Raw genomic sequence first — 27,422 nt, 5'->3', positions numbered from 1 at the left:
TTAAAAAAAAATAGTTTGGCGCTACCTCAGATATTCACTGACATTTCCCCCACTTTCAACGCATGTTGATTAACAGATGCCTCAACACTGTCACACCTTAGCGTTATTGAATCTATTTTCATGCCTCTAAGGACCATACAGCATGAGATTCTATTTTCAAATATATTAATTGATGCACGAAATTTGGTATTTTATTCATTTCATCTGACTGCCGCTTTTCCTTATTCTCTGAGTTCGCAAACACCACTGAGCTAATTCCGTGCAAATGTACACATGTGACTTCAAGGTAATATATGTTTATCACTGTTGTATTCTTTCGTATTTCTTTGTTGACTGCTGGTGACCAGTAAGTTCCTATCATAAAATATGTATCATCTTACAAGACACAACAATAATGGTCATGATAAAGTTTCTGAATTCCCTGTATTTAATGTTGGACGCTGATGTGAGGAATGGATTCAAAAACAAACAAACAAATAAACAAACTGAAGCCTCCTGTTCGTAAATGAAGGGTTTTGTGTTCACATCGTTGGAGAGTGTCGGCACCCGGAGATATACTTTTCTCGCTTTGTAGTGTATGTTTCACTACAGCATCCGTTCGTTCCGCCATATGGGAAAATAAATTGTTTTGGATATTTGAGTCTGCGCCGCCTTCCCCACTCAAAGCACCTTGCATAATGAGTATTATTGTGGTAAATTTTGAGTTCTCATGAGGATTTCACACTTCACACGCGCAAAAAAAAAAATTGTTACGATGACTCGCTTACTGTTGCACACATGGAAATGGTGGCTGCGATAGAAGCTTCCCTTAATTTGTCTCATTTTCGTGAGAGTTGAGTTTTAAGCAACATTGTGCCTCCTAAACCTCGATACGCATTTGAAAAAATGATATTAGAAAAAAGACTCACTATTTGATACAGAAAGTAAGAGAACTTGGCATTTAATTATTATTATTATTATTGAACACACATTCATATGTTACTTTTTTCCATCACCGTTAGGAACGTAACACTCATACGTTAAAAAAACGCCAATACGCAAATATTTCCATACGCCACTTGACTGCCTTCAAAGCGCTGTCCAAATGGTTTTGAATGTAAGTGCAATACAAAAGAAAAAAAGCATTTTAGAGAAATAATTCAGTAATAAAAAAATATGGTTAAAGTTCCCCAACACCTTTCTGAAACCTTTTGAACTTTGCGCATCTGCACGGTCAAAGCAAATCAAAGTTTCTCTAACCATTGATGTCTACATTAATTCCAATCGACCATGTTGCTTGAAACAGATGTTGGAAAGAAAATATAAATAATAAAATAGTGATGAATGAAAACCTGAATATTAATACTGATAATAAAAATGGTAGTAATAAAAAATAAATAAAATTACATTCCTTCAGTGCATTGCATTTATGCAGGGATTATGAGTCGTAAAAACCTGTCTCATGGTTAATTATGGGTTCATAACAAAAAACTCGGTAATGATGCGCCATGAAATGTTTAATCAACGAAACTTACATTCCCCTTATAATACGATGCAAACCGGAGAAACATCAGTTACAACCGCGATTTGTTTCAAAATGATATATATATATATTTTGCGAGCGTGTAGAAGCAAATTAATACAACAGCGTGCGCAGAGGATTAAGTGTGCAAACAAATGAAACAACGATAAAAACATTATTTACAAGATTAAAAGAAAGTGCCGTTTGAATAAAGAGAAATTAAACAAGAGGTGGTGACAAATCGTATGTTTTTAATATACTTACTGCAGATATTTAGTTTGTAACGATTGGTATTATATAAACAGAAACACATGTGATGAAACTCAGGAATATATCAACTAAACCTCAGATTGTTCGACAGACAAGCAAAAAAAGAAAAGGAGAATAATATGAAAAAAAAACATCTGCTGTCAATGCCGCGCAACATATTTCAACAGTTGATTCACACTACAAATTTCTCATAAACATACAATTTAAATCACCACTTGCACATTCCCTTCCGTCTATCGTTGTTTTGACTTCAAACAGCTTACAAGTGTAATCTGCTGATGCCATCTTTACATAATTAAATGAAACTATTAAAGTTTATAACAGTCCGCATATTACGGGTTTTAGGTTGCAGTCGTCGGCTGTTCTTCCCTCTGCATAGTGGTCTCTCATTAACATACGAATATCTCTAAACAAAAATATTCACATTACAGAGATTAGGTGATGAATGATTTGAATCAACTCCTTCCACTTGTAACTTCGTCACGGCATGGTTGCGGCTCACAACAGAAGGAAAGGTGTCTTTTACTCTTAGGTTGAATGATAGCTGCAGTTCCAACATAATTCGATATATATATATATATATTCTTTATTTTATTTCTACTTTCTGCACTTCTCCACTTTCGTGTTGACCATACAACAAATATCTCTTTACCCGATGGTGAATGAGATGTGGCGTGCTGTTTAGAAACTAAACTACATTTTTAGCTCAGAGTGGAAAAGCTGAGAAAGTGTTTTTGTTTAAAGAGCGAGTCAGTTGAAGCATTCAGCATTTGATAACTCATAAAACATATACTTTATATTTAACCTTCCAATACCATAGCTCGAGCAGAGCATTTGCTTGTCGTAAAGACATTAACCATATGCGAAAATTTTCCACGTCACCAAACCACACTTATATAAACTCGCAAAAATAAATAAATAAGAAATAAGCGGTTGCATATATCATACCACTTCTTGCAATGCAAACCGAAAATAGTGCGTCGCGGGAGTGAGCTTGAAATAAGTAAACGAAAAGATTCCTGTATCATAACAGTCTTTCACTATTTCCTGAACTATTTCAATCTCCAACTAAACATCATGTAAAACACCTTAAAGCCACTCCACTTTCCAATATATAAAAATCCCACCCATGTTTCTCTCATGTGCCATCGCAGTGCGTCCTCATGCTTTTAATTTCAGTAGTCATTCACTTCCCAAGTTCCGTAAGCATTTACTGCTAATAATGTAATCAAAACAATTTGGGGATATGATATTCAAATGACAGTTGTTCTTCGATTTCACATGCATCTCCCTTGAGATGCAGCGCTTCTTTTCGTCTCTTTTTTTTTCCTCAAATAAATACATAATATTTGATATTTTGCTATTTCGAATCGGTGTGGATTTGTATAACTTAAATGTGCGGCTGTCCATAACTTATCAGCTAACAGCAGTGTCTAATTAATTTAAGTGTGTGAGGAGGAAATCCTTTTCTTGTTATTGTCAAATAAAAAGTAAATATGAAGGAATACATAATTTACCTCAGCAGTGTTTTCTGGAAAGTCATAAACATATACGGATACGGTGAGAAAAGGAAAATAAAATGAATGAAAGGATTTGCTCTCGCCTTCAGTTCTTCTGAGGCATCATGTTGTAAGAAAGAAAATAATATTTCCCAGAACCAGTGAAATGTTTAATACACTTTCCCATGCACATGTAGCACAAATGTTAATGAATTAATGTGGTACACAACCCTTTGCTGTGCAAGGGTATTCGGAATGTATGACATCTTCACAAATATTTGGCCCAAATAATTCTGAAAGGAAATGTAATAAAATAAATTATGTTATTACAAAACCAAACAAATACAACAAGTTATAATATAATATTTTAATGAAAAGAGAATATTCAATCGCACTGTTTGAGAATATAGATATATACCAGTGGCAAGTGTAAAAAAGAATCACGAGACACGTAATGTGTTTTATTATCCTCTCCCATGTAAGAACTTGGTGGTCAAGATGCTGCTCTGATATAATTTATTGTAAAGTAACTCTGTCATTTCTTTCAGTAAAGCAAATAATAATAAGGATAATGAAATATATTCACTATACTTTAATGGTATATAAACTTCACCCCCTCATATCATCGACAGGTATACAGTACTGCAGAATGTTGAGTGCTTTTACTTTTCAGGTGTGGCTATGAGTAAAAATTAAATGTGAATGTTGTGTTTCACGTAATAACAATAAGAACGATAGAAATAATAATAATAACGGTAATATTTCATTCGATATTTGGGTGAGAGTATGTGGCTGTAAAGACAGAAAAACATACAGGAAATGAGATATTTATTTGATATGGCTGTAGTATAAATGAGCGTAATATAATAATTACTACGCTTGCAACTAAAATACAAGTTTCCACTGAGAAAAAAGCCTTTTGCATATACACACACACGCACACACCTTCCTAACTGTTCTTTATTCTTCACAATATATGATTGGTATGACTTAGTAAAATACGAAGCACTCAAATAACTGTAATGAAATCCTCGTATTTCTCGTATTTAAGATAGTGTAACATACAATATCATCCATGTGAATTGTTACTGGTATCTGTCCGAATAATGGTGCCTACAGTTAGCGAACCACTCGAACTGGCTGTTAAATTTAGTAACGTGTTCTCAGCAATAAGTTATTAAATTATACAAAGTGAAGCAATGGATCAAATATTAACGGATATTTACCCTCCTTTTTCCCAGTTCACGCAGGATATCAGAACTGACAGAAGCATTTTTGAGATCCACCCAAGAAAGACATGGCAATTCCAAAAGACTTCTGAATCCTTGTGTGGGCCCCCTTTCTTCATAGCTCCGGTGGAGATGCAATTTTTTAATTGATTTTATCCTCCCAAGTGGTGTAATATCATTAATATTTTCGCAATAAGAAAGATTGAGCTCCTCAATGGTATGGGGTGGTTGAATTTCCCTGAGATCTTCATCTGTAATGAAAGAACAAATCAAGTCAAGAATGCGTAACCTCGGAAGAGTGAAAAGTGCACTAAACCCCTGCGTTAGCTCTTTGCATCCTCCTATATGCAACTCCTCCAGTGTTTTGATATTAGCAAGAAATGAAGCATCGGTCATATCACTCAATTGAATATTCAGTGTGACGAGGGATTTGCATCTGCTGATATAATATCCACCGTAACGCGTCGTAACTCTGACAGATACCAAGTTGAGCACACGAAGTCGTGGTAATTCGCTAAGTGCTTCCCAGCCTGAAATTATGAGGTAACATCCGCTCAGATTCAATTCCTCCAGTGCCGTAAGGTTTGATATATGAGATATGTCTGTTAGTTTCCAACTGGAGGTTAGGTTAAGTGACGTAATGGACCGAGACAGAAAAATATCATTAAGTGCGCTATTGCTAATGTCAGATAAATCCAGATCCAGCGATCTAAGCCGTGGCAGTTTCCCAAGTGTTCCGACTCCTTCCGGGCTATCACCGCATTTCCGCAATGACAATTCCTCAAGGGACGTGATGTTGGAGAGGGGTGTTGCGTCTGTTAACTTCTCGCAAAATTCAATATGAAGCCTCACGAGAGATTTGCTCGTCCCAATAGATTCAACAGATATATCACTACCTTTCAAATTTCGCAGAAGCAAAAAACGCAGCCGTGGGAGTGTACCAAGGGCATTCAGTCCCTTGAGGCCGTCTGAACAGCTCCTGACCATCAGTTCCTCCAGTGATTGAATCTCATACACCACCGTAACATCTGACAACTCCTCACACCAAAAAAACTGCAGTTTCACAAGTGTTTTGCAACTGCTAAGGCAAGCTATATCTTTAGCGGTGATGTTGGTATCAGATAGAATTGCTACACGTAGTAGAGGCAGCTTTCCGAGCGACTCCCAACCTTTTTTTATTCCATTGCAGCAGTTGAGATTCAGTTCCTCCAGTGTTGGTAAGGAAGATAATACTGATATATCGGTTACCCATTTGCAATGTGATAAGTTGAGTGACTGCAGCGATTTTGATTCGGAAATATTTTTAGTTACATCACCATTAATATCTGTATATTTCAGATTCAGCACTCGAAGACGCGGTAGACAGGAAAATGACGGTATGCAACATACTTCCTGTGCATGATCAAGTACCAACTCCTCCAGTGTCGCAATGTTAGAGAGAGCTTTCACAGATATGAATCCCATTGACCTCTCAAGATTCAGTTTCACAAGTAACTTACTATTCCCAAGGATGGAACATTGTTGCGCATATCCGTCTCCCATGTAACATTCCTTCATGCTTAGGATACGTACCTTGGGAAGCGTTCCAAGAGTTTCAATACCTTTTCTGATGTTAGGGCAGCAATCAAGGTTCAACTCCTCAAGCATAGTAATTTTAGAAAGTGCTGTGACGTCTGTTATATCTTTGCAAAACGCAAGGTTGAGTGTATTCAAAGACTTGCACTCGCTAACGTGTCGTATGTTTTCATCATTAATGCGTGTATTCGACAGTGTGGCTACACGCAGTTGGTGAAGTGTACCAAATACATTCCAGCCGGATGTTACATTACAGCAGTTGTCAATGTTGAGTTCCTCCAATGCTGTAAGGGAAGCTATTGTAGAAATAGATGTTATTTTCTTGCAATGCGAAAGATTTAATGACACAAGTGGGATTGAGCTTGTGCAGATATTCTCAAGGGAATTATTATCAACTTGTGTCCGTCCCAAATCCAGTACACGAAGCTGCAGTAGCCTGCCCAGCGTTCCCATTCCAGAGGTTAATTTGTCACAGTAGTGGAGATTCAGTTCCTCAAGTGTAACAAGGTTCGAGAGGGGCGTGACATCACCAAAACCTTTGCAATTCACAAGACTGAGCTTTACAAATGAGTTACCATTCCCTAGTGAAACAATAACTGAATCTTCCAACTGTACACCCTTTATGTTCAACACACAAAGCCGTGGCAACTCTCCAAGAACGCTCAGCCCTTTTCTGATGTTTGAACAACTATCAAGATTCAACTCCTCAAGCGTGGTGATGTTAGAGAGAGTTGTAACATCAAGTAACTTATTGCAGAAAGAAAGATCAAGCGTAACAAGGTTTTTGCACTTGCTGAAATGGGATATGTCTCTGTCAGTAATATGTGTATTCGAGAGGATTGCCACATGTAGCTGCTGAAGTTTTTCAAATGCTTCCCATCCTGCATTTATTCCAAAACAGTTGCTCAGATTCAGTTCATTCAATGCTTCGAGGCTTGAAATATGGGACACATTTGTCATTTTCCAACAATGGGAAAGGTTGAGGGACACCATTGTCTGCGATAGGCATAAACTTCTGAGAGACTCATTGTCGGTATTTGTGCCAGACAGGTCCAACATTTTAAGCTGTGGCAGTCTTCCAAGACATCCAATTCCTGCGTCAATACCCGTGCAGCCGTGAAGGCTTAGTTTTTCCAGAGTTAAAATGTTGGCGAGTGCTTCCACATTACTCAGTCCCGTGATACTCTCCAGAGTTAACTGTAAAGGGATTTCGAGGCACCAATACCAATAAAGTCAAGGGACAAGATGTGTGCCTCCTTTATGTTAAGCACACGCAGGTATGGTAGTGTACCAAGGCAACCCACATCACTAATGATGCCAGCACATTTTTGAATATTCAGCTCCTCGAGTGTAACAATGCTGGATAAGAGTGTCATATCACCAAAGCCTGCGCAGTTATCAAGACTGACCTTTACAAGTGATCCACCAGTCCCAACTGAATCGAGAGATGGCTCACTCAGGTGCACATCCTTCATGTGCAATACACGGAGCTTTGGTAATGCCCACACAACGCCTATCCCCCGTGTGATTCGGCGACAACCGTTAAGGTTCAATTCCTCAATAGCAGTGGCATTGGAGAGTGGATTGATATCTTTCAGCTGAATACAATAAGAAATGTTCAACCTTTCAAGCGATCCACAGTCACACAAATCCTTCAGACAATTATCTTCCACAGGAACACCACTCAAATCAAGTATACGCAATCGTAACAACATGCCAAGTGTTCCTATTCCCTTCGTTATGTGGTAACAGCTGTTTAGATTCAACTCTTCCAGTGCTTCAAGCTGTGAAATTGGTGTCGCGTCTGTGATATTGTTGCATTCGGATACACTCAATTTGGACAGTTTAACACATGCACATATTCTCCTCACACAGTTGTCGTCAATGTTTGTGGAATTTAAATCAAGACACATCAGGTTAGTCAAGCGAGAGATTCCTCTGATATTTGTCAGTTGCATGGTGTCAGTAATAGCCAACTCTTCCAATGTTCCAATATTGAATAAGTGACGGGCGTCATTGTTGTCAATATTGTTGCTCCTGAGACAAAGCCTTTTCAACATGTGCAGTCTCTTCAAAGATATCATATTCACAAGTTTTCCACGCGGATATTCAATGCGTAACTCTTCTAACTGCTTTAGCTTACTGACTTGTCGTGAGTTAAATTTCCAACCCTTTGATAGCGCAATGGTTAATTTCTTAGCTTGAATACGGCCACAGAGTGAGGAAAGAGCACCTTCACATAGTCCTTCGTCACTGAAGGCATTATCAGCAGCATTATATAATGTTACTCTATGTATGCATTCGGTGCCATCACACACACCACCTTGCCTTTCGCCACTCATAGCTGTGAGATTACTCATGAAACATTTAAGTGCCTTCACACTGCTTTCCAGCCGTGTCGTTTGTTTAATCAATTTCTCATGCTCATTCAGTAATGATATCACAGTTTCATCATTACTGGCGTCACGCGTCTCTTCGGTGATTGTAACGGTGGTGAGTTTATTTTGTCCAGTAGTTGATGATTCCTTTAAAGCTTCTGACTGCTCAGGAGATGAGCTGCACTGTCGCTTTCTTCCTTGGTTTCCTGACATTGTAGTTCCCATTTCCGATTCCTTGAGGTGCTGAGTGTTGACGAAATGCTTTTTCTTTTTTAATAATAGAGCTAAGCGATGAATCAAACGAGGGGGGGGAAGTGTTATAAGGAAGTAATTGAGGTGCATGCCAAAATGTGTTATGGTCAGTAATCCTAACATTCATTCAGCAGTCTTTGGGCACAAAAGAAATGATAAATGTAATGAGGTTGTTTTGTATATATATAGAAATCAATAAAGTGTGGCAAAAATATACTGTTTATTATTTTCAGTTGCTTACACGCTTAGCAGCCACAAGGGATTAATTTTATTCTCGTTGTTGTGTTTATGAATTACTGACCCAGTGCCTGAAGCACGCAACAACAGTAGTTTCTGACAGTAGTATCAGGAAGTCTTTGCACTTCCCTAAACCGGAAGCTAACCTTCGCCTTCACGACCTTCCCTTGCAGAGCAACTAGCATATAATTCTTATGCATTGATGTCGCAGCATGGAAAGTAAGGTGACACTTGCCTTCCCTTTCATTGGTTGCAATATTTTCCAAAAGCACGACACACGCAACCACAAAATTGTTAGAATAATCCCAATCTTCATTCTCTCCACGAGCCACCCATCTATGGTACTGGCCTGAAATTTCAATTAATGTCATTGCGTGAGCCCAAACGCAGTGACAAAACGGAAAGCGAAGACACATGGAAACACCTCCCGGATATGACACATGCGCTTTATTTACCTCGGCCGCAGAAACCAATTGAAACATCTACTGTGAAAACTGAAGGAACAACAGTAATTAGGGAGACATATGGGCACCACGGTTTCCGATTAACTGTGGACAGGCGGAAATGTGTTGATTGAATGTCTTAGATAATCAGCGTAACGGGCGGGGAAATTCCATTCCCAAGCTTTGCGTCCCGGTCCCTTTTTCAGGTATTGAAATATCTCTATAAGAAGCCCGGAATGCGTGTTTGTGCATGCCGTGATTTGTGTTGTGTTTGCATGTTAAAGAAATACCAGTGATGCATTCGATTCGAAAACACATTTCAAAAGCCTTTCGGTCTTTGCTTAACCTGGCGGCAGTAACCATGATTCCTTTCATGAGTTCTGCAATGATGAGGGAATATTTTGGAATGTATTGCCATTTTTTTCATAGTTGGTTTTGCCTAATGTAATATTTCCTCCACAAGTGGTGTACACGCGACTTCTGGGAGTGAAACCAGTTGGAGAAATAACAAGCGGAAGTGTGGCAAACAAAACACAGTTACCTTCATAATTGGAAAAGGAGGAAGTGAAGCGGGTTCCCACAAGTGTTGTGTAACCCCAACGGAAGGAAAAAGGAAAAGGGAACACGAAAGGGAACATTATGGCGCCATTGAGTATTAATATACAGCGCCTTTTGCTTGACTTTGTTGGTGTTGGTGAGCGTGCGTGCCTCAGTGGTGAAAGCTCATAAGTTTATGTGACGAATTTCTTAGCCTTTTGTTTGTCCGACAGATTTACTGTTTGATATCTCGCGCGGTTGGAAATACGCATTCCTCAACAGGGGAAGTGAAACGGATAACTGTAAGAGGGGATGAGGGAACGCAAGTGCAGTGCAGTGCAGGTTTCACGGTGGAAAAAAGAAAAAGCATCAGGGCAAATATCAGGGACACCGCTTCACTCACATGGACGGAGCCGTCGGGTCATTTTCCAATGAAGGGATGGGAATATTGGAGCAACTATGGAGCATGTAATTTTTTTTGAGGAAAGAAACAAAACAGCTCTTGTCATCCTACAAACAGGAGCCCCCTCTTTTCATACAACCCAAGAGGGAAAGAAAAACAAGGGGAGTATTATTTTCTTCGTTTTGCACACAAATGCACTACTCTGACATTCTGGCCATACTTCATAGAAGTGGCAGCAACAATGTACAGAAAAATTTAAAAAATGACGTTTAAAGAAAAACATATGCCCACGCTTCGTTACCGTATGTAAAATCCCGTACTGATGGCCACGGTGTCGACAATACCGTTGATTGGCCGTCTTTTACCAACTCCTCGGTTCGAAAAGGTTAAGTGCGGGGAATTACGGCTCCAACAAGCGGTAAAAACTTATTGACATTAAATGGCCCAATTTCTGGTGGCCCACTCCCCTCTACAAATCACAACGCATGTGACATTATATAAGCTGCGTGCGTAAGCAGCGCTCCGTAATATTATGCATTTGTCCATTCGGCGCTGTCAGAAATTGTGCAGCCCCTTCGGAAAGAATGATGCAAGAAACGCAGCTGCAGTTTCTGTGCGAGGTGGACGGCAGCGAAGGGACTCTTGCTCACTATTGTGAACAAATCCCCAACAGTTTTCACCTCGTAGCACTTATACCTCCCAATCAGTGAACGACTCAGACGGTGATGTGTCGCAACGGCATCAGGCATCAGGTGAGGGTGTGCAGCCCACAACGCAGTGCTGCTCTCAATGTCAGTAAATATTAGTGTCACAGGGTCCGTTGGCTCCTTCGGCGCGCTGTCGTTATCACGGGTGCCGCGGAGAGGGAATCACGCAAGCAAGCTTAGACATATTGCGAGAGCCACAACGAATAAAGAGTCACCAACCACACCAGCAAGTTGTGCGGGGTTGAGGGCATTACCGTTGGGGACACCGGACACCAACGACGGCGACATCGGATTCTGTAGTATTGGTGCATCTGACCGTAGCGCACGTGCCACTGATCACACACACACACACACAGACTTATATCCGTAGCACCGAAGTTTGTCACGCAGTCATCAGTGGTAACAACAACGTTGGTTATGCAATCGTAATGTTTGTACGGCCCATATAATGCATGCCATCAACGGTGATTACTGTTTGGTTGAAGAAAAGGTCGACCAGCAGGCCGGACGTTACCCTTTCCATGTTTTGCAGATCCTCTTGTATTAGTCTACCCGTGGCGAAACCCAGTAGCGACAGCAGCGTCCACTTTTCCACCTCACGTACCGCCTCGTGGAACCGTTGCACAGTCTACGATGTCGCGTTGATGTCTGGGTAGCAAAGCAAACTTGTTGCGAGCAAAAGGTGCTTGGTGCCATCGCTATTGTCGAAGGCTTGCACAAACTCATTGTACAGCAGCGCAACGTCAGAGAACTGGACAAATACGCGCGCCTTGTTGCGGATACGTAGATGCTCTTCAATTGCCACAATGCCATCAACAGCAAGTCCAATGATAAAAGTGCTACCACTTTTCGAAAGATACTCTCCAACAGAGTCCCCTGCAGTCAACACAACGGTAGAGCTGAGGTTCAAGCCAAATGTGAGCAGTGTCTTTCTTAGTGCATCAATGAAAGCGGACGCCTCACCGCCCCTTACAACGCGATTGGTGGAAGTCAGCACGAATGCTGGAGAGGGAGCTCGCTAACATGCATAGCTGTTGTTCCATTGTTAGGGACAAGTGGATCACATTCCTGCTGAAACTGTTCAGATGGGGGATTGGTGTCATAGGGTCAATGAATATCAGACCGAGCACCGCTTTTGTCACGATGCCGAACACAGCAGCGACTATCCTTTCCCGTCACAATGTGTTGAGACCGTCGGAAACCTTCTGCATATCCGTGGCAACCTTCTGAAGGAAGAAACTGTTCATCTCGCCAGCTTTCCCAGATGAGGTCGTGGTGGACACACCAGTTTCAAACTGTGTGGAACCTCTCTCAGAAGCTCTTCGTGATCTTCCATATCAACGGTGAGGCCGATGAGTGGTGTCTATAGGAATGAGGGATCGATATAACACTGTAAGGAAGTTGTCATAATATGCCTGCCAACAAGCGGTTGCAGGCGGTAATTTTCAGCAATCTCCCTCATGTAGACGTTCTTCCTGCCACGGTTGCAGCGGCAAGTGGCATCATTTGCAGTGGTAAAGCTATCGCACTCACCTCCAAAATCACCGATCACGATGCCATCAATCACGTAACGGCGACTCAATGACGGCTGTGCGATTTTTCATCCAGCCATGACTACGCAGTGCCCGCGCCAACACCTCTCCAGTAATCCAGCCATTGATCGTCAGCTCCCCATCCGCGTCACTCTTTAGAAAGTGATCCGCATCATTGAAGTCACTCCACTCCCTGTATTCTGTCAAATAGTTCCTCATTTCAGTCTGAAAGCGTTTTACCGCATCGATATAATCTTCCTCAGCGAGAGGATTTGACCCCGTCTGAATCACACGATGGGGAACAAACGGAACATTCGCTTCCTCCAATGTCTCCTTCCAGATGCTCACGATTGATTTCTGCAATAAGATCGGAGTTAGCACGAACGTATCTTCCGTACGCGGATCAGACACCAACCTCACGAGAATTTTTTTGGCATCAGGCTTCATGGCGGCAAACATAGTCACAGCCTGCGGATTTCCCCCAGCAAAGTCATCCCATACAGCGTCGGATTCCTCAGGTGATCCACCTTGGCCACCCGCTTTGTCTTCCACCGTGAAAACACAACAGAAACTGTACCCCATGCGCTATATGAAATCCACTGCCTGATTATATGCCTCACTACCTCCCGGGAGCCCATCAAGATACATGAAACCCTGCTTTGGCACACGTAAGTGACTCACCGCATAACGTACTGGGGTAATAAGTTCGCCAGTGGCCTCAAGGAGCAGGAAGCAAAGATGCGGCAGATATCCCTCATGCCCTGTTGATACTCAGTCATGGAACCGAAGCCAACAAGTTGGTTCCCTTCTAATGTATTGCACAGCTTGTTCGCGTCATCGCCATTTAGTGCCTTCGGGCAATCATTCAGAAACTGGACCAAATTGATGACGTATGAGGGAGAGCGGGCAACTTCAACATTCACTCCGAGTGCCACCGTCCAGTTCCGAGCAACCAGGGAGGCATTGAAACCGGCATTCACGTCATTGATAACTTGTAGGTTCCATTTTCGACTGTATAACAGAGATATTGCCTTCACTGTAACTCTCCCACCATCATCTGCGTTAAAAAGAACACATATTTGATAAAGTTGAAGTAACACTAACAGCAACAGGAAAAGTGTTGGCGTCGTAAAGGTAATTGGGGAGGTGGTGGAGCTTGCTGTGCTTCGTCAGGCGGCATTTGCGTGCGATCATGAATGAAATTAATCAAGAAAGTTATCTTGTTTAGCAATGATGGATGGAAGAGAGTTGCTAGTGATGGTATAGAAAGGTTGGTTATACTGAAAGACAATGATAGTACGCATTGATGCACAGACATTTTGAACAAATGCATGGATAAAAACAAACGACAACACCTTTCGTTACTTTAATCCAGGTTTCTGGGAGTCGAGCAACCCAACATATGCATAGACACCACCTGCCATTCAACTTAATTAAGACATATTTGTCGATCACTGCGATGGATGATAGGTTTCTGTATTTCATTACTGAGATGTGCTACAACCAGACCCAGTCAATCCGGCGCGCAACAGCTAACTACAACAGTACAATCAATGGCTTCCTCGCATCTTACCAAACATACGCGTGCATTACAAGCTTTTCGCTGTATTAGAAGACCGGCACCTATTAGACGCCCTTCTATCCAAACACCTTTAAGATAATTCCATGGTCACCTGGTAACGTCTCGAGAGTCACACGACAGGAATAATCAGTTAACATTTATCACTGTGCACGGTTGTAAATGCATCAGCTGGTACTAACCTCTATCGACCGTCATGTCTGCGTAAAATGAAAGTGAAAAAAGAAGGCGCTCTGCCTGCTGAATCAACAAAATATTTCTCAATGAAATGCAATTCACAGTTGGCCGGTTTGGACAGCACACGCGCATCTGCTCATTTGTCCTTTAAAGGAAATGATTCATCCTGCCGTTACATCCAATCAACGCTACACCTTGCTCTTTCTTGTTGTGACCAGAGAACGGCTACTGTCATATGTATATATTTGAGACTAATATCTCTGAAACTTTGTCTGACCCGTTTCCGCCATTATTTCTTGGTGATACACTGAGGTGTGTTTATGTGTGGTATTCTCCATATTAAAAGATACTTCCATTTACTCTCACCACAGTGTTACAAACCAACATATTGACACACATGTATGCATACAAATACACAATTTCCTCCTTCCATGTGGTTCTGCTCATTGAGTTTGATGACGCTCACTAAGTGGAACGCCAGGACGTGCACAAAGTTCGTGATATTTTATGTACATCATGCTCATGGATTCCCAGAGTCGGTAACATGTTGGTAACGGTTAGACTCATATCAGGAGAGGTCAAATACATACACAAACAAGTTTGATACAGTGCATAATGCACTTCAACATTTTCTCCTTCTCTCCATTGTTGTGATGCAAAAGTGTGTGGAGGAAATGGGACCTCATAAGGAAGAAATTGATAAGCTCGAAGTAACTTACAATTGAGAGGAGTTGATGTCTGCCGGATTTCCATGAGTTGGACACTATCGTTAACGCTTCTATATCCCGTTGTCGGATGCTCGGAGTTTCTGCATGCACACTGTTTCCACCACAACATATCCGAATAAAAAGCCTCTAAACTAGTTTTCTATCGTTGATATGCATGCGCCCTTTGCTTTCGCATCGGTACAATGCTTTATGTCTTCTACATCCATTCCAAGTTCAGACGTCAGTCGCCATCCTCTCCAGCTTGTACATGTAACGTGTCATTTGCACTCTCCAACGCAGCATTCATGCACGGAGAGAATTCATCCCCATTTTGTAAAAATTGGCCAATACAGTCTCACACACGATTTCTCTCAACCTTGTTTCCACACTTTCATTCCATACATTATCACATCCATAAGACGTGTTTATGACCATCGTAAGCCCTTCCTCCAGTTTCTTTTTGTGCAGTTTCATCAGGGTCTCTTACCGCTACACGAGGAGGTTCATCATTAATCAAATCCAAATTCACCCAGAACACCACAACCGTCACAACTGCTGTTGTCTCTGACTGCCTCCTAACACACTCGAGATCCATTCTCTGATCCAATATTGCGATTCTCTCTTCACGACGGCAGTGCTTCCCGCACACAAAGAGAAAAGAGAGGCGTCAGTGGGTATTAATGAGTATAAGTAAGGGAATATATTACGCAGCGGTCAATGAAATGGTGCGACTACATGCGACCTCCGTTTTGACCACAAATACACACGAAACGCGTGTTGGCAAGGGCGGTGGACCTTCAATTTCCTTTCCCAGGTAGCTGTTTCGGAATGCTAACTTCATATGAAAATGACTATCATACACCAAAAGTTTGATGCCCTTAATTGATATCTGTGGGTATGCAGCTTCACAACTTGCGCGCATGCATGAGTTTGTGTTCAAATAAAGCGACTATAAAGCACTCATACATACTAAACCATTAAACCATCACAAAAAGGATATCAACCTAATAATAAGAATGGTAAAGATTGTCATCTTCCGAACAGTTTCTGCTCCTCATCCTTTTTCATACTCCCTCAAAAAGTAATGAATCCCCATACGCATCATACACAATATTATCTAGGAGCATTAGAAATAACTCCAGGCTAAGTGCTGTTTGGATCAACTTTTTCCTGCTTCTTAAATCATTATTCAGTGTGTTGGTTAATACGAAAATATCAGCTGGGTTGTGCTCTTACATTCTGCATGAAATGGATTCAGAGCAGCTCAATATATATTTTTCCTGTTTCGCATGTTTCCTGTAGACTATCATCCTCACTCGCAAGATCACGCGCATAACTGTATTTTGTTGTACACACCTGGAAGAGTGTCGTATAGCTTAACAAAAGGGTAAGCGAAGCTGTCAGGTTGAACATACACAGATGCAGATGTTTTGGTTTCACATAAGCCAACTATACTGAATACTGGCTGTTGGTTGCTCAAACCATGTCTCCATGTCCATACACCTTACAATAGGTTAACTCCTCAGTCACTTAATGTTGACAGGTCTGATGTACGACTGTTCATTGAAGGCATGAAGTATCTGCATTCCTAATCTCTCCTTGGATTAAGTCTCGTAAATACAGTTTCCTTGATAAATGTTTCACCTGCATACAGTTTATGTAGCCACGGGAATTTAAGAAGGGAGATTTGGACTCTCATTATTTGTTCCGCATTTGAAACGATTCCGCCATTCCCCCATGCTGAAGTTATGAAGCAGCACTGTAATCATCATGATGTGACATTATTTGATACGCAGTATTGTCGCTAACTCACAATGTCTTATTGCAGACCCGTCTCCGTTATAATTTTTCGGATTCGTGACAACCGCAGCATGGATTCAAAGCAGCTTTACGGACAATTTTCGAAACTGTCTATGAGGAAACCGTAACATTCCCAAACAGAGCTGGCATACCATGTTAGCGTCAGAAAGGTAACCAGTTACCCCACATCTACTCAGAGTGAGGGGGAAGAGGAACTCCCAACAGAAATCACTGTAATGTTCCGAATTCACTAGAATGATTGCACACTAGCAGATGCTACTATCAAATGGCCATCCCAACATAAACAACGAAAAATACACAGCGGTCCTATCAGTCTAACGTAATCAAGGCTTTCTGTCACATGGCTATAATCCATGAGCTTTCATGCTTCAAATAATAAAGGAGACATTGCGTTATGCTCAGTTTGCATGCACGCGAAGGGATGCAGTAAGTCAGTCCGACACTTTTTACACAAAAAAAAGACTACGTAGGTCACCAGGTCTTTTCAACGGTTTAATTCTTTGGGTTAACCTCAGATTCCATTGCTATTCAGAAGAATCCACGAAATGATGAGCTTTCCGCACCATCCATAATCCCCGATATTCCAGTTGAGAGCAGCTGCCAAGTGGAGGGTGGGATGCCGGCCAGCTCTCCATTTTCGTACGTTTGACAGCTGCACATGGTCGTGAGGTTCCTTCGGTCCAATAGCTTTAAGAGTCTTAGTACGAATTGTCTGGACCTTGCAAAGGAACAGAGTCACTTTGCTGGCGCGTTTGTGAGATCCATTTCTCATTTATATTTTGTATACGGAGCACGCGAGTATATGAGAAATAAAGTACAGGCACCCTACTTTCAACTATTCACAGGATCCACCACCCTTCTAACCATGTATCCATCTCTGACTCTTAGTCACCACAGACCTCGCTGATACAATGCTTCGAGACTTCTGCACACGTCAGCATCACTCTGTCGCATTGCGCTCTTTCCTTTCGTTTGGAAAAGTCTCTGAAGGCTGTGACGGGCCTATAACAGCCATGTCTGATTCGTTGCAACAGTTCCTCCTGTGCCGTGCCGCCATACCACACATGTCATATGCCGTAGGTCTTAGCGGATGTCTGCTCGGGAGCCTTGGCACTGCCTCCCTGCATTTTTTGCTTTGCCATTCCTCCCGCTGTGCCTTTCACCCCTTTTCTGACACTCACTACGTTCATGTGCAAGCCGCCACTCCACACTTGAAGTTGCCCAGTTTCTGAGGAGTCGTTGCGGTGGTGACATGCTTCCAAGCGCCGGATAACATTCCTTCCGTCGTGTCACCTGCTGCGTATCCAACATTTGAGCGTTTGAACTGCGAGTATTTGGTTACTTTTACATGGACTTTCTGATTCGGTGTGGTTGTGGCCTGTTGTTGGTTTTTTTTTTGGTTGGCATCCCGCAATCCTCTGCCTCGAATTCGTCGGTGCTGCTAGTTGTTGTTTTACGGACAAAAATTCCGGGCAGGGTTTCTAAACGGAATTGGACGCTGCTCATATTCGTTGCTCTAACATCGTTATCATATTTAGTGGTCTCTTTTCTTACATTTCCCCACATTCCACAAACAGCGATGCCTCCCTTGCTCGCTCACATGTCGCGGTCCATCCACCTTGCCAGTTGGTAATTGCGGTTTCAGCGCCACAACCCACGCATTGTTTCGTCTTTTCTCCCCAACGTTTTTGCTCTGGGGGTGACGGTAGTGCTTGGCCTTTCAAGGCATTTCGGGAGGTTGCAGCAAAAGAAAAAAAAAAGAATCGCGACGTCTACATCATATTCTGCCGCCACGGCTCTGTGAGAGGCATCACTTACTCTAAACTCAACTGGTGGTTTCTCTGCGTTCCACAAACTCAATGCAACCGATGCGCAGCTATTCGATTTAACAGCGCTGCGCCGCTCCTTTGCTGCCTTGCCTCCACCATCCTGTGGAATTGGCGGGGCGGGTGCGTGACGAGTGCCTTTCACATTTGGAGTCGGGCATCATGCTTGTTAAATACGCATTAAATGATACCTAAAGTTAGTGGGGTGACAATGATTGCTGTTGTGTATTTGTATGCACTTAAAGGACACTAGCGGCTGGGCTGTAAGTGGTTACGTCTGGTTCCCTCTTTGTGAGTTTGGAGTCAGCTGGGCAGCAAATATTCGACGCGTAGATATCACATGCGTGTGTGTTGATACTCTTAGTTCTCGGCTAGCAGTTTGTTGAAACGGCACGTGAAGGAATACATTTTTTTCTTTTTCTTTAAATAACCAATACATTGCTTTGCAAAGGTTTCGTATGCTGAGTGTTTCGTCAAGTGGCTTTAACTGTGGGATTGAAGCCGCTGATACCGTTTCTCGTGTTGCATGCAGTTGAAGAGCCATTGTTTTTTCTTGCACATTGACAGACGCTCATTTGTAAGAAGGGTTGCGTAGTTAACTCCTTTGTTCGTCTTTTTTTTTTTAAGGATGTCTGGCCTCTGTTGGTGTGGTCTTGAGTATTTTCACCTTGCTATCTTCTGTGAGAGTAACTCCTCAATAAAATAGGAAACAAGAATGATATTTTGCCATGGTACAATTGCGAAATTTAGAAATAAGGAAGACGGTGAGTAAAAATACGAGTTAGTTTCTTGTTATAACTTTCACAAAAAGTATCGTTTATAAACATGGATAAAAATAGATAGAGTCAAAAAAATAAAAAAAATACTGAGTAGACTGTGGTACATGCTTCATAATATATTGCTACGATTCAAAAAGCTAGTTATCCGCTACAAACCCCTGTATTCTTCTTTTTATTTTTTGTTTGCGCAAAAAGGAAAAAAAGGAGAATGACTTCCCCTATAGTGCAAGAATGCTTAACATCTGAGACATGTTAATACCGCATTCCGAGTCAAGGGACTGCCGATTACATATCATCATTTCTATACACACACAGACACACACAGACATACATACTAAATATTAGAATGATTATGTTAAGAAGATGGCACATACGTATATTCGAGTTGTATTAGTTTTACCACATATGCGCGTTATGTACCCTTTGTAATTTAAGTGTGAGGGTGGCGAATTATAATATGTGGTAAATATTTGTGTCATATATTTTTGTGTTTTTATAAGTTTCAATTTTATTTATGTTTCTATTTTTGGTTAATTTGTGCTTACATCACCAGTAACATCCTTTACTGTTTCCCTGTTTGAACATTTTGTGTTTGCATCTGAAATTCACAAACAAGTTATAATCTGTATTAAAAAACTGTGTTCTTTACATTACCCTTTGTTTGATTCTTTTTTTTCCTTTTCCAAAGCTTCATGTAATGATGCAAAATAGAAATAATTTGTTTCTATTATTCTTAGGAAGAGTGTAATATCATAGGTTTGTGATAATTTATATGTTAAGCAATATTATGTCCAAATTAATGTAGAAGCAAATATATATATATATAATTTGTATTGTGACATATGGAATCCTGAAAGCATGTGAAGGATATTGCAGTAATTATCTGTGAATTATATAAGGATGTAAAGGCATGAAAGGAGACCATGTGAGGAAAATTGGGAACTTATTGATTGTAAGTACCATCACATTTCTTTGCAATTCCACCATGTGTTGAATTATACAAAAAGTGTATTTTAATCACTGCTGAACTGCAAATATAGTGAAGGAAATTCCTCAAAGATATTGTCCCAACGGTTTGTTTGTGCATGTGTGGGTATGAAAATAGTTTCGTAATGATGTATTTGGCAAATTAAAAACTTTATGGATGATGAGTGTACACACTGCTGCACAAGAAACTGAATGCAGAAGTAAATAAAATTATTTTTATTTTGTGAACGATATTGAGGAATCTCATATGTGGAATACTTCCAGTATGAGAGAATAAGGAAATATGTAAAAATGCAAAATGACTTACAGTTGTATTGTAAAGAATAATGAATAATGCTCATGAGTTACAGTAACAAAAGAAATAAAATAAGGCAGACACTTTTGATAGTAAATTGCAACATGCGTAGTGACACTTCACCAATATGGCTTCATATACCTCATGTAGTTTATGCATATATTTCAAAAATGGAAACCCGTTGCTATCATTTTCAGATACTCAATATTTATGCGGGATTATTTCCTATTGGCAGCATCAAGTTTATGTTTACAGCTATGAAGTTTGGATGAAAGGATTGCACTCATCTGTCAGTAAATGAATTCGGATGTTATTTATATTTATATTTTTAATTGCATGAAGCAGTCGCTTTGTGTTATGGATTCTCGAGCATGTCAAAGTTATCATCAGTAACTTCCTTCATGCATATAAAAGTGTAATTAGGCATTGGAAATGTAATTGATGGTAGCAAACAACCATTCAATACCTTTTTTTTTGAAAATGTTATATGAGTTACACTTTCTTTCAATTGTACTGCATGCAATGCCCATCGTAACATATGTATGGAATTATGTGAATTATTATTTGAAACCATTGAAAACTTAATGGAGAAGGAAGGGAATGTTGATAGAATAATATTATTGATATTTTGAATTATTTTATCTTCCATAACTATTGTGTTTAGGCAATTTATTTCTACTATGACTCACTGTTACATATCCACATGCAGGTGTATAATGTAATTATATCCCTTCCTTTCTATAATGTGTAATTGTTTTTATTTGTAACATACCAACTATTGAATATTTATAAGGAAAGTGCGAGACGTGTTTCATTTTATTATCTGTCAGTTCACGCTTATTCTCTTTATTACCTTTATTTATTATATATTTTTTAGTTGTTTAGATGTGTTGTTTTATGTTTTTGTTATTCCAGTAGCTTCGCGTATATGAGCAGTAGGAAACTTACAATGATGATACAATAGGTGTGGACACGTACTGAAAGGGAATTGTATCATTACATATTTAATTTGCGTAAATGAAGGGAGGGAAAATAAAAGATATGTTATGATAATCTTTTACGGTTTCCTCAATTAATTGTGTTAATTTTATTCCAATTTTTTACAATATGTTGTATAATCACCATCATAAAAGGTGTGTGAATTCATCAAGCAACGATGGCACATAAGATTCATGTGAATTTCTGGGGCTGAATTAGTTGTTGACAGTTGTGAACAGTAAGGAGGCAAGTAATTAAATTTTATTTTAACTGAAGGCAAAATGATGTTTTTGTTTATTATGAAAGTAAACAGAAATACTCTCTGGTTATCTGATGCAAAAAGACTATCAGTTTTTTACCTGTCCTACAGACATTATTTAATATTCTCCTTTAGAAGTAAGTGAATACATGAGGGGATAAGCGATTTATATTTCAATGAGTTTATTCAATGCAAGTGAATGTTACGTATTTTAATAATGGGGAGGATATACAAAGAAGCAATTGTGTAGTGCGTATTCATGTGTGTATATATCTATGTGTTGTGCCGATACTCTTTTTCTTCGTTTCATTAATATCCTTATATTTTTGTTTATTGTTTTACTTGATTTTAATCAATAGAATTTGACTCTTTATAATTGTAAGCCCTACAGAAAGTGTTTACGCAGATGTATGAGGCAGTAATTTTTTTTGTCTGCATGTTATCGGTAAGAAGAATAATACAGGAAATTAATTATATTTAGCACATAATAATGAAGCAAGGGAAATATTTATACAGCTGCTATATTTTGAAATTGTTCCTCTCAATACCAAATGCACTATGATATCATATTATACAAACTATAGTGAGTAAACATTAGCGCGCTATATTACATTTGATATTGTGTTACACTGTTCACCCGCTATTGTTTTCTTATCTATTATTTTACTTCAGTTATTTATAATTTCAGAGAAAAAAGAAAAGGAAAGGAAGTTAAGTTAATAATATTAAGGGAGTTATGTCAAGAGCAAATAGTCCCGCAGCTCCACAAGGAAATAATGCAAACCAACAAGTGGCAGATAATATTGAAGGGCCCATGAGGAGACCGCGGGATGAAAATGTACCGCCACCGCCTGCTGCTGCTCAGCCTCCACAAATACGGCAGAGAACTGAAGGGGGGCCCAACTGGACAATGGATAGTAAGGTGAGGGATGTGCTGCTGGAAGATGTATTGCTGCAACGGTATGAGGTTCTGCGTAAAATGACAGTGAACGACTTTATTCAGGAGTTCGTTGGCGGGACTTTTGCGGTGGCTGAGGCAGAAAATGTTAGGATGCCCATTTTTGTTCAGAGCCCGGAGGATTATATTTTGGATGCAAGGCTTCTAGGAATGATACGGGGGCTTGATGAGTTTGAGGAATATAAAGAATTATATAACCAATTCTCTGAAATGAAGCGGAAAGCAAGGTATCTTGACGAAAAGGAAATTAGCACCCTCAGTCAGTGGGAGGAGAAGGGGACAGTGGAAATAAGGGAATTTGTTGGTCCCGTGGCGAGGGGAAGGTTGGATGCTGCAGTGATAGCCGCCAAGAGAGCGGAAAAGCGAGCTGTCCTAGCAGCTGATGGTAGCGAACTGAGAGGATTGTATGATTCCATTTGCAATGCGAAATGGAGCTATGTGATGTCGGGCTGTGATGAAGAGCCACTTGGATTGAAAGTGTTCGATGGAAGACCGCCGCGCATGTGGACAAAGGAGGAAGTTGATGTAAGTCACGTTCCGAAAACTATGAACGAACCACTTCCTCGTCACGGTAACTTGGAGATTGCTGTGCTCACATCTCAAGTGGGTTGGCCATACACGTCGTGTAAAGCGAACCCAAATGATTATGATATTAATCACAAGAAGGGAGTGGGGTACGTTTTTAATAGTGATGTTTATATCCGCAGGGAAACACTGAGGGTGTGGCATAAGGTTGAGGAACGGCTTAACCAGTGGCTTATGGGTGAAGTGGCTATCAATCCGATGTTTCATGTTGTTATTGGTACGCCTGGTATTGGTAAATCCTTTTCCGTGGGATCCCTACTGTTATACACCCTGGCGATGCCGGCCACCTCAACGTGGTGCCAGGGTCCAGTACCCCGTATCATCGGGGGAAGCCAAGAGCCAGCAGAGTTCCTTTCATGGGGAACACTGCTGTGCTCCGGCTACGGCATCATACAGCACAGGGATCAGCAGCGTCTTGCTGGGACACCGTTTTTCATTTGTCGGTCCCTGGGCACGTGCCAGCGTGCCATCAGCAGTATCATCCGCACTAAGATGCTGCTGTCCGGTGATGTGGAACTCCAAAAAAGGATTGCTAATTGGCATCCTTTGGAGAGTCCGGGGTGGGAGGCTTCTCGCCCCATCTGCTGTATTCCGTTCATATGCGGAAATACAACAAAAATTATAGAGGGTGTGTATTAGGATGAATGAAAAAGGGAGACTCTGCCACAGTCGCCAGACCGATAGCATTTCAGGGCTCTACGGTGATGGCTGATGGCCGCGCCAGTGGGGGGAAACTCTCACGAAGGCACGAAGAAAATTCTAAAAAAAAAAAAAAATACTGTTATACAAACTACTGCATTATGAAGCGAGTCAACTTCAGATTATCATATACGTTGTGGAGGGCGAGGCGTACGTGTTTCGTAAACCCAAAGGCGATCGAGCAGGATATGTTACGTTTTACAGTAATTATAAGAGTGCATTCACCGCTGTTAAGCAGATAATCGGAGAATCGAGTGGCGGTGAGGATATCAAGGGATACCTTATATTCGACGTGGACAAGGATCATCCTGCTCCAGTGAAACCTCCTGTTGGTTGTGCCGGTATTGCTTTGAGCTCTCCAGACGTCAGACAATTCCATGAATGGTCCAAGCAAAACACCGCCTCACATATTTACGTAAACTGTGATACATTGAAGGATTTGGAAGCCATACACATATCGAGGTGGGGGAAAATTGCTCCTGCTTACGGTTGGAGTCCTCCAGTTGCGAAAGAGAAAATTGAAAGAGAATGGCAAGAAATTCAAGGTCGAATTCTTTTCGTTGGTCCACTGCTCCGTCATATAGGTAATTTGGTTTCGTATGACAGTCAGTGGACACTAATTCGGGGATACATTAACAAATTGAATGATACATATATGAATGATTACGCAGAAATTTTCCAAAACGCAGCTATGTGGCAAACAGACAAAGCATCACACAAGTTGGTGAGGGTTGTTCGAGTGAAGGAGGAGGAGCTTCTGAGTGATACGTATCGCTGCAGACCGCTTTCATCTTACACGGGACAAGCTATTTTAGACTTTCTGAGACCTTGGTTACTGAATAAATATGCTGCAATGTCTGCTTTGCTGTCTAACCGCGCTCTCACTGCCCACCTGTTTGAGAAGAGTGGCATTGAAGCATTGTCGCATGAGGATACGCTAATTGAGTTGGCAAGGGAGTTGCAGGGCCTCTCATTTGCTAGGAATCAAATTCCACAAAGTGTGCTGCAGGTGCTGCAAGAACCAAGACTCATTGGTCCTTCGATTGTGGTTCCCAAGGATGTTTCAATTGTTGCTGGAGCTGAAATTCAATACATGAAATTGTACAAGCCGCAATCAAGGAGTTTCCCAGTTGTTGATGCGTTCTTTTTTGTTGAGAACCAGAAGACTTTTGTGGGACTACAATTCACAATTTCCGATAAACATCCCTGCAGCGTCGGAGGGTTATTGAAGATGAAAAGGTATTTGCGAAGTTACTTCCAAGGTTGGGACAATTTTTCCAATGATATGGTATGGGAAATAATATATGTTCAAAGGGTTGATAGCGAAAAAATTACGAAACCACAACCTTGCAGCATGACAAACAGAGAAGATGGACAAGATAATGAAGGTGAAAAAAGGTTTTGGGAACAGGAGGTGCGTCAATTCTCAGTTTCTCTTAGTAACCACATTACTGCACTATACGTTGAATTGAAAGCAAGAGGTAACAATAACAACGGAGTTAACAATAGAGGTGGTAACAATGCATAGGGTGTGGAAGGAGAGTTGTCAGGTAACTTGAGCGAACAGAGAAGTATTTCCCAGGATTAAGTAACACACGAGTAAGTTCATTAGGATGGTGAGCATTTCAAACACAAATTTGCGATGCGTATCATTCCACGTAGCTGAGTGTCGATAATCCTCAAGCTACTTGATACTTTTTTACTCTCTTCTTACATTTCCATTTCCTATTAGTAATTTTTTGTTTATGCAGAGCGATACGACAGAACATTGTAAAACGAGTGTGAAGGGTCTGGCTTTATTTGTATGACTGTAGTGAAGGCATGTAACTTCCTTTCCCTCTTGTTGGGTCATTTCATTATGTCTCACCAATTACATCATATACTTCTTGCTTTTTCTTTGTTTTTTTCTTTACTCCACTCAAGAGAACCTTCATTGAAAGATACAAATAGGGACACGTGTACTGAGCATTTGCTCGCTCCTTTCTTTACGAGAGAATTATTTGATGCATCATAAGCATTAAGGGAGACGTTTCTCCACATCTGCAAGTATCTTTATTTTACAATGGGAAACAATAATAACAGAACATGCACGCATTTACAGTTATAATAGGCCAGACCACGCCCTTGACTTTTGGCTGAATATATATATCAATATACATTTTTTTTCCGATGATAATGCAAAATAATATTGTGCTATACATTTATGGAAGATCAAGGACATTTGTGTTTTTGTGCTCATAATATTTTACACATGATGAGTTACAGCAGCCTTTATTTATTTGTGCAGGTGCAACTTATATGTCTGCGATATGTATGGTGGTGTTATTTGTTTGAGTTGTTTATTGGGTGTGAATAATACCTTTGCTAGGGACTATACTGCATGTGTTCACGAAACCATCTTAATGTGTTTGTTTTTATTGAAAGCTTGCGTTGAGAATGTTTTGGGCTTATGTTTTCTCATGGTGCTCAACTATTCTTTTACTCTCGCACTGAAGCTGTATGCAGGAAGGAAGGTGTAAGTTTAAAAAACTTAGTTTTGAAGTGCCAAACATGTCCACTTCAGTACACCCATCACTAACGGAAACTACAAATATTCACAGAGTGGTGAGTTTGAGTGGGAGTTTCCGAACTGACGGGAAGAGGCGTGAATGTACGAAGTAAGAACAGAAGAATATCACCTGATGTGTTCTTTTTGAATTTTAAATAAAGCAACGAGACACGATGTTACACATATGGTCAAGTGAAGTATTGCAGTACAACTTGTCAAGTGAACAAATTTGCAGCAATTAAAGGGGAATAAATGCAACAACAGGTCCCGGAAGCATGGAGTTGAGTGGTCTTTAATTATAGCATAACCAAAGCTTCACAAAAGAAACACCTTGAGAAACATTCTACAATGGGAAAGTATCAACCGTGCAGGAGAAAGTCGCCTGAAAGGGGTGGGGAATAAAACGGTGCATCACTCTTTTTAAAAAATACAGCGGCTCTCAACAGCTGGGGACTCAAAAAAGAATAATGGGGTGACACCAAGAGCACTTTTACAACCAATAGTAAACTCATTGGTGAAAGGAGTTATTATTATTATTCTTATTTTTATTGCAGTTCCCAAACACAAAGCCATCCGTACATCATGGCATTGGTTTCAGGAGCCCACAGAATAGCAAAGTGAGTGTGGCTGAGGACTAAAACATGTGAGCGATAGGGAATTC

At 40.6% G+C, this 27,422-nt stretch overlaps 5 protein-coding genes and 4 pseudogenes across 5 annotated transcripts, besides 12 other annotated features; 2 read left to right on the top strand and 7 right to left on the bottom strand.

Annotated features, from left to right (window-relative positions):
- Positions 1–27,422: part of a sequence feature (sequence corresponds to BAC RPCI93-5D20) that runs on past the window's edge.
- Tb927.4.180 (hypothetical protein) lies at positions 428–676 on the bottom strand (the record flags this gene model as incomplete). Its single annotated transcript, XM_839080.1, has 1 exon — positions 428–676. The coding sequence occupies one exon, from the start codon at positions 674–676 to the stop codon at positions 428–430; it is 249 nt and encodes an 82-aa protein (XP_844173.1).
- Positions 463–486: a microsatellite.
- Positions 939–961: a sequence feature (AT_rich).
- Positions 1,069–1,242, bottom strand: Tb927.4.170 (hypothetical protein; the record flags this gene model as incomplete). Its single annotated transcript, XM_839079.1, has 1 exon — positions 1,069–1,242. One exon carries the CDS (start codon positions 1,240–1,242, stop codon positions 1,069–1,071), a length of 174 nt encoding a protein of 57 aa, XP_844172.1.
- Positions 1,299–1,372: a microsatellite.
- Positions 2,337–2,368: a sequence feature (AT_rich).
- Positions 3,988–4,031: a microsatellite.
- Positions 4,481–8,827, bottom strand: Tb927.4.160 (annotated as a pseudogene).
- Positions 8,998–9,423, bottom strand: Tb927.4.150 (hypothetical protein; the record flags this gene model as incomplete). The annotated part of the gene is made up of 1 exon (XM_839078.1): positions 8,998–9,423. The coding sequence occupies one exon, from the start codon at positions 9,421–9,423 to the stop codon at positions 8,998–9,000; it is 426 nt and encodes a 141-aa protein (XP_844171.1).
- On the bottom strand, positions 9,756–10,022 carry Tb927.4.140 (hypothetical protein; the record flags this gene model as incomplete). Its single annotated transcript, XM_839077.1, has 1 exon — positions 9,756–10,022. The coding sequence occupies one exon, from the start codon at positions 10,020–10,022 to the stop codon at positions 9,756–9,758; it is 267 nt and encodes an 88-aa protein (XP_844170.1).
- On the bottom strand, positions 10,854–13,757 carry Tb927.4.130 (annotated as a pseudogene).
- Positions 14,785–15,156, bottom strand: Tb927.4.120 (hypothetical protein; the record flags this gene model as incomplete). Its single annotated transcript, XM_839076.1, has 1 exon — positions 14,785–15,156. One exon carries the CDS (start codon positions 15,154–15,156, stop codon positions 14,785–14,787), a length of 372 nt encoding a protein of 123 aa, XP_844169.1.
- Positions 20,262–20,282: a sequence feature (AT_rich).
- Positions 20,641–20,662: a sequence feature (AT_rich).
- Positions 21,045–21,068: a sequence feature (AT_rich).
- Positions 21,589–21,610: a sequence feature (AT_rich).
- Tb927.4.110 lies at positions 22,708–23,784 on the top strand (annotated as a pseudogene).
- Positions 23,783–24,030: a mobile genetic element.
- Positions 24,031–24,290: a mobile genetic element.
- Positions 24,290–25,741, top strand: Tb927.4.100 (annotated as a pseudogene).

Source organism: Trypanosoma brucei, chromosome 4, assembly GCF_000002445.2.
Source record: "Trypanosoma brucei brucei TREU927 chromosome 4, complete sequence".
NCBI lineage: Eukaryota > Euglenozoa > Kinetoplastea > Trypanosomatida > Trypanosomatidae > Trypanosoma > Trypanosoma brucei.
Note: the sequence above shows the minus strand (reverse complement) of the source record. Positions and strands in the feature narration are given on the sequence as shown.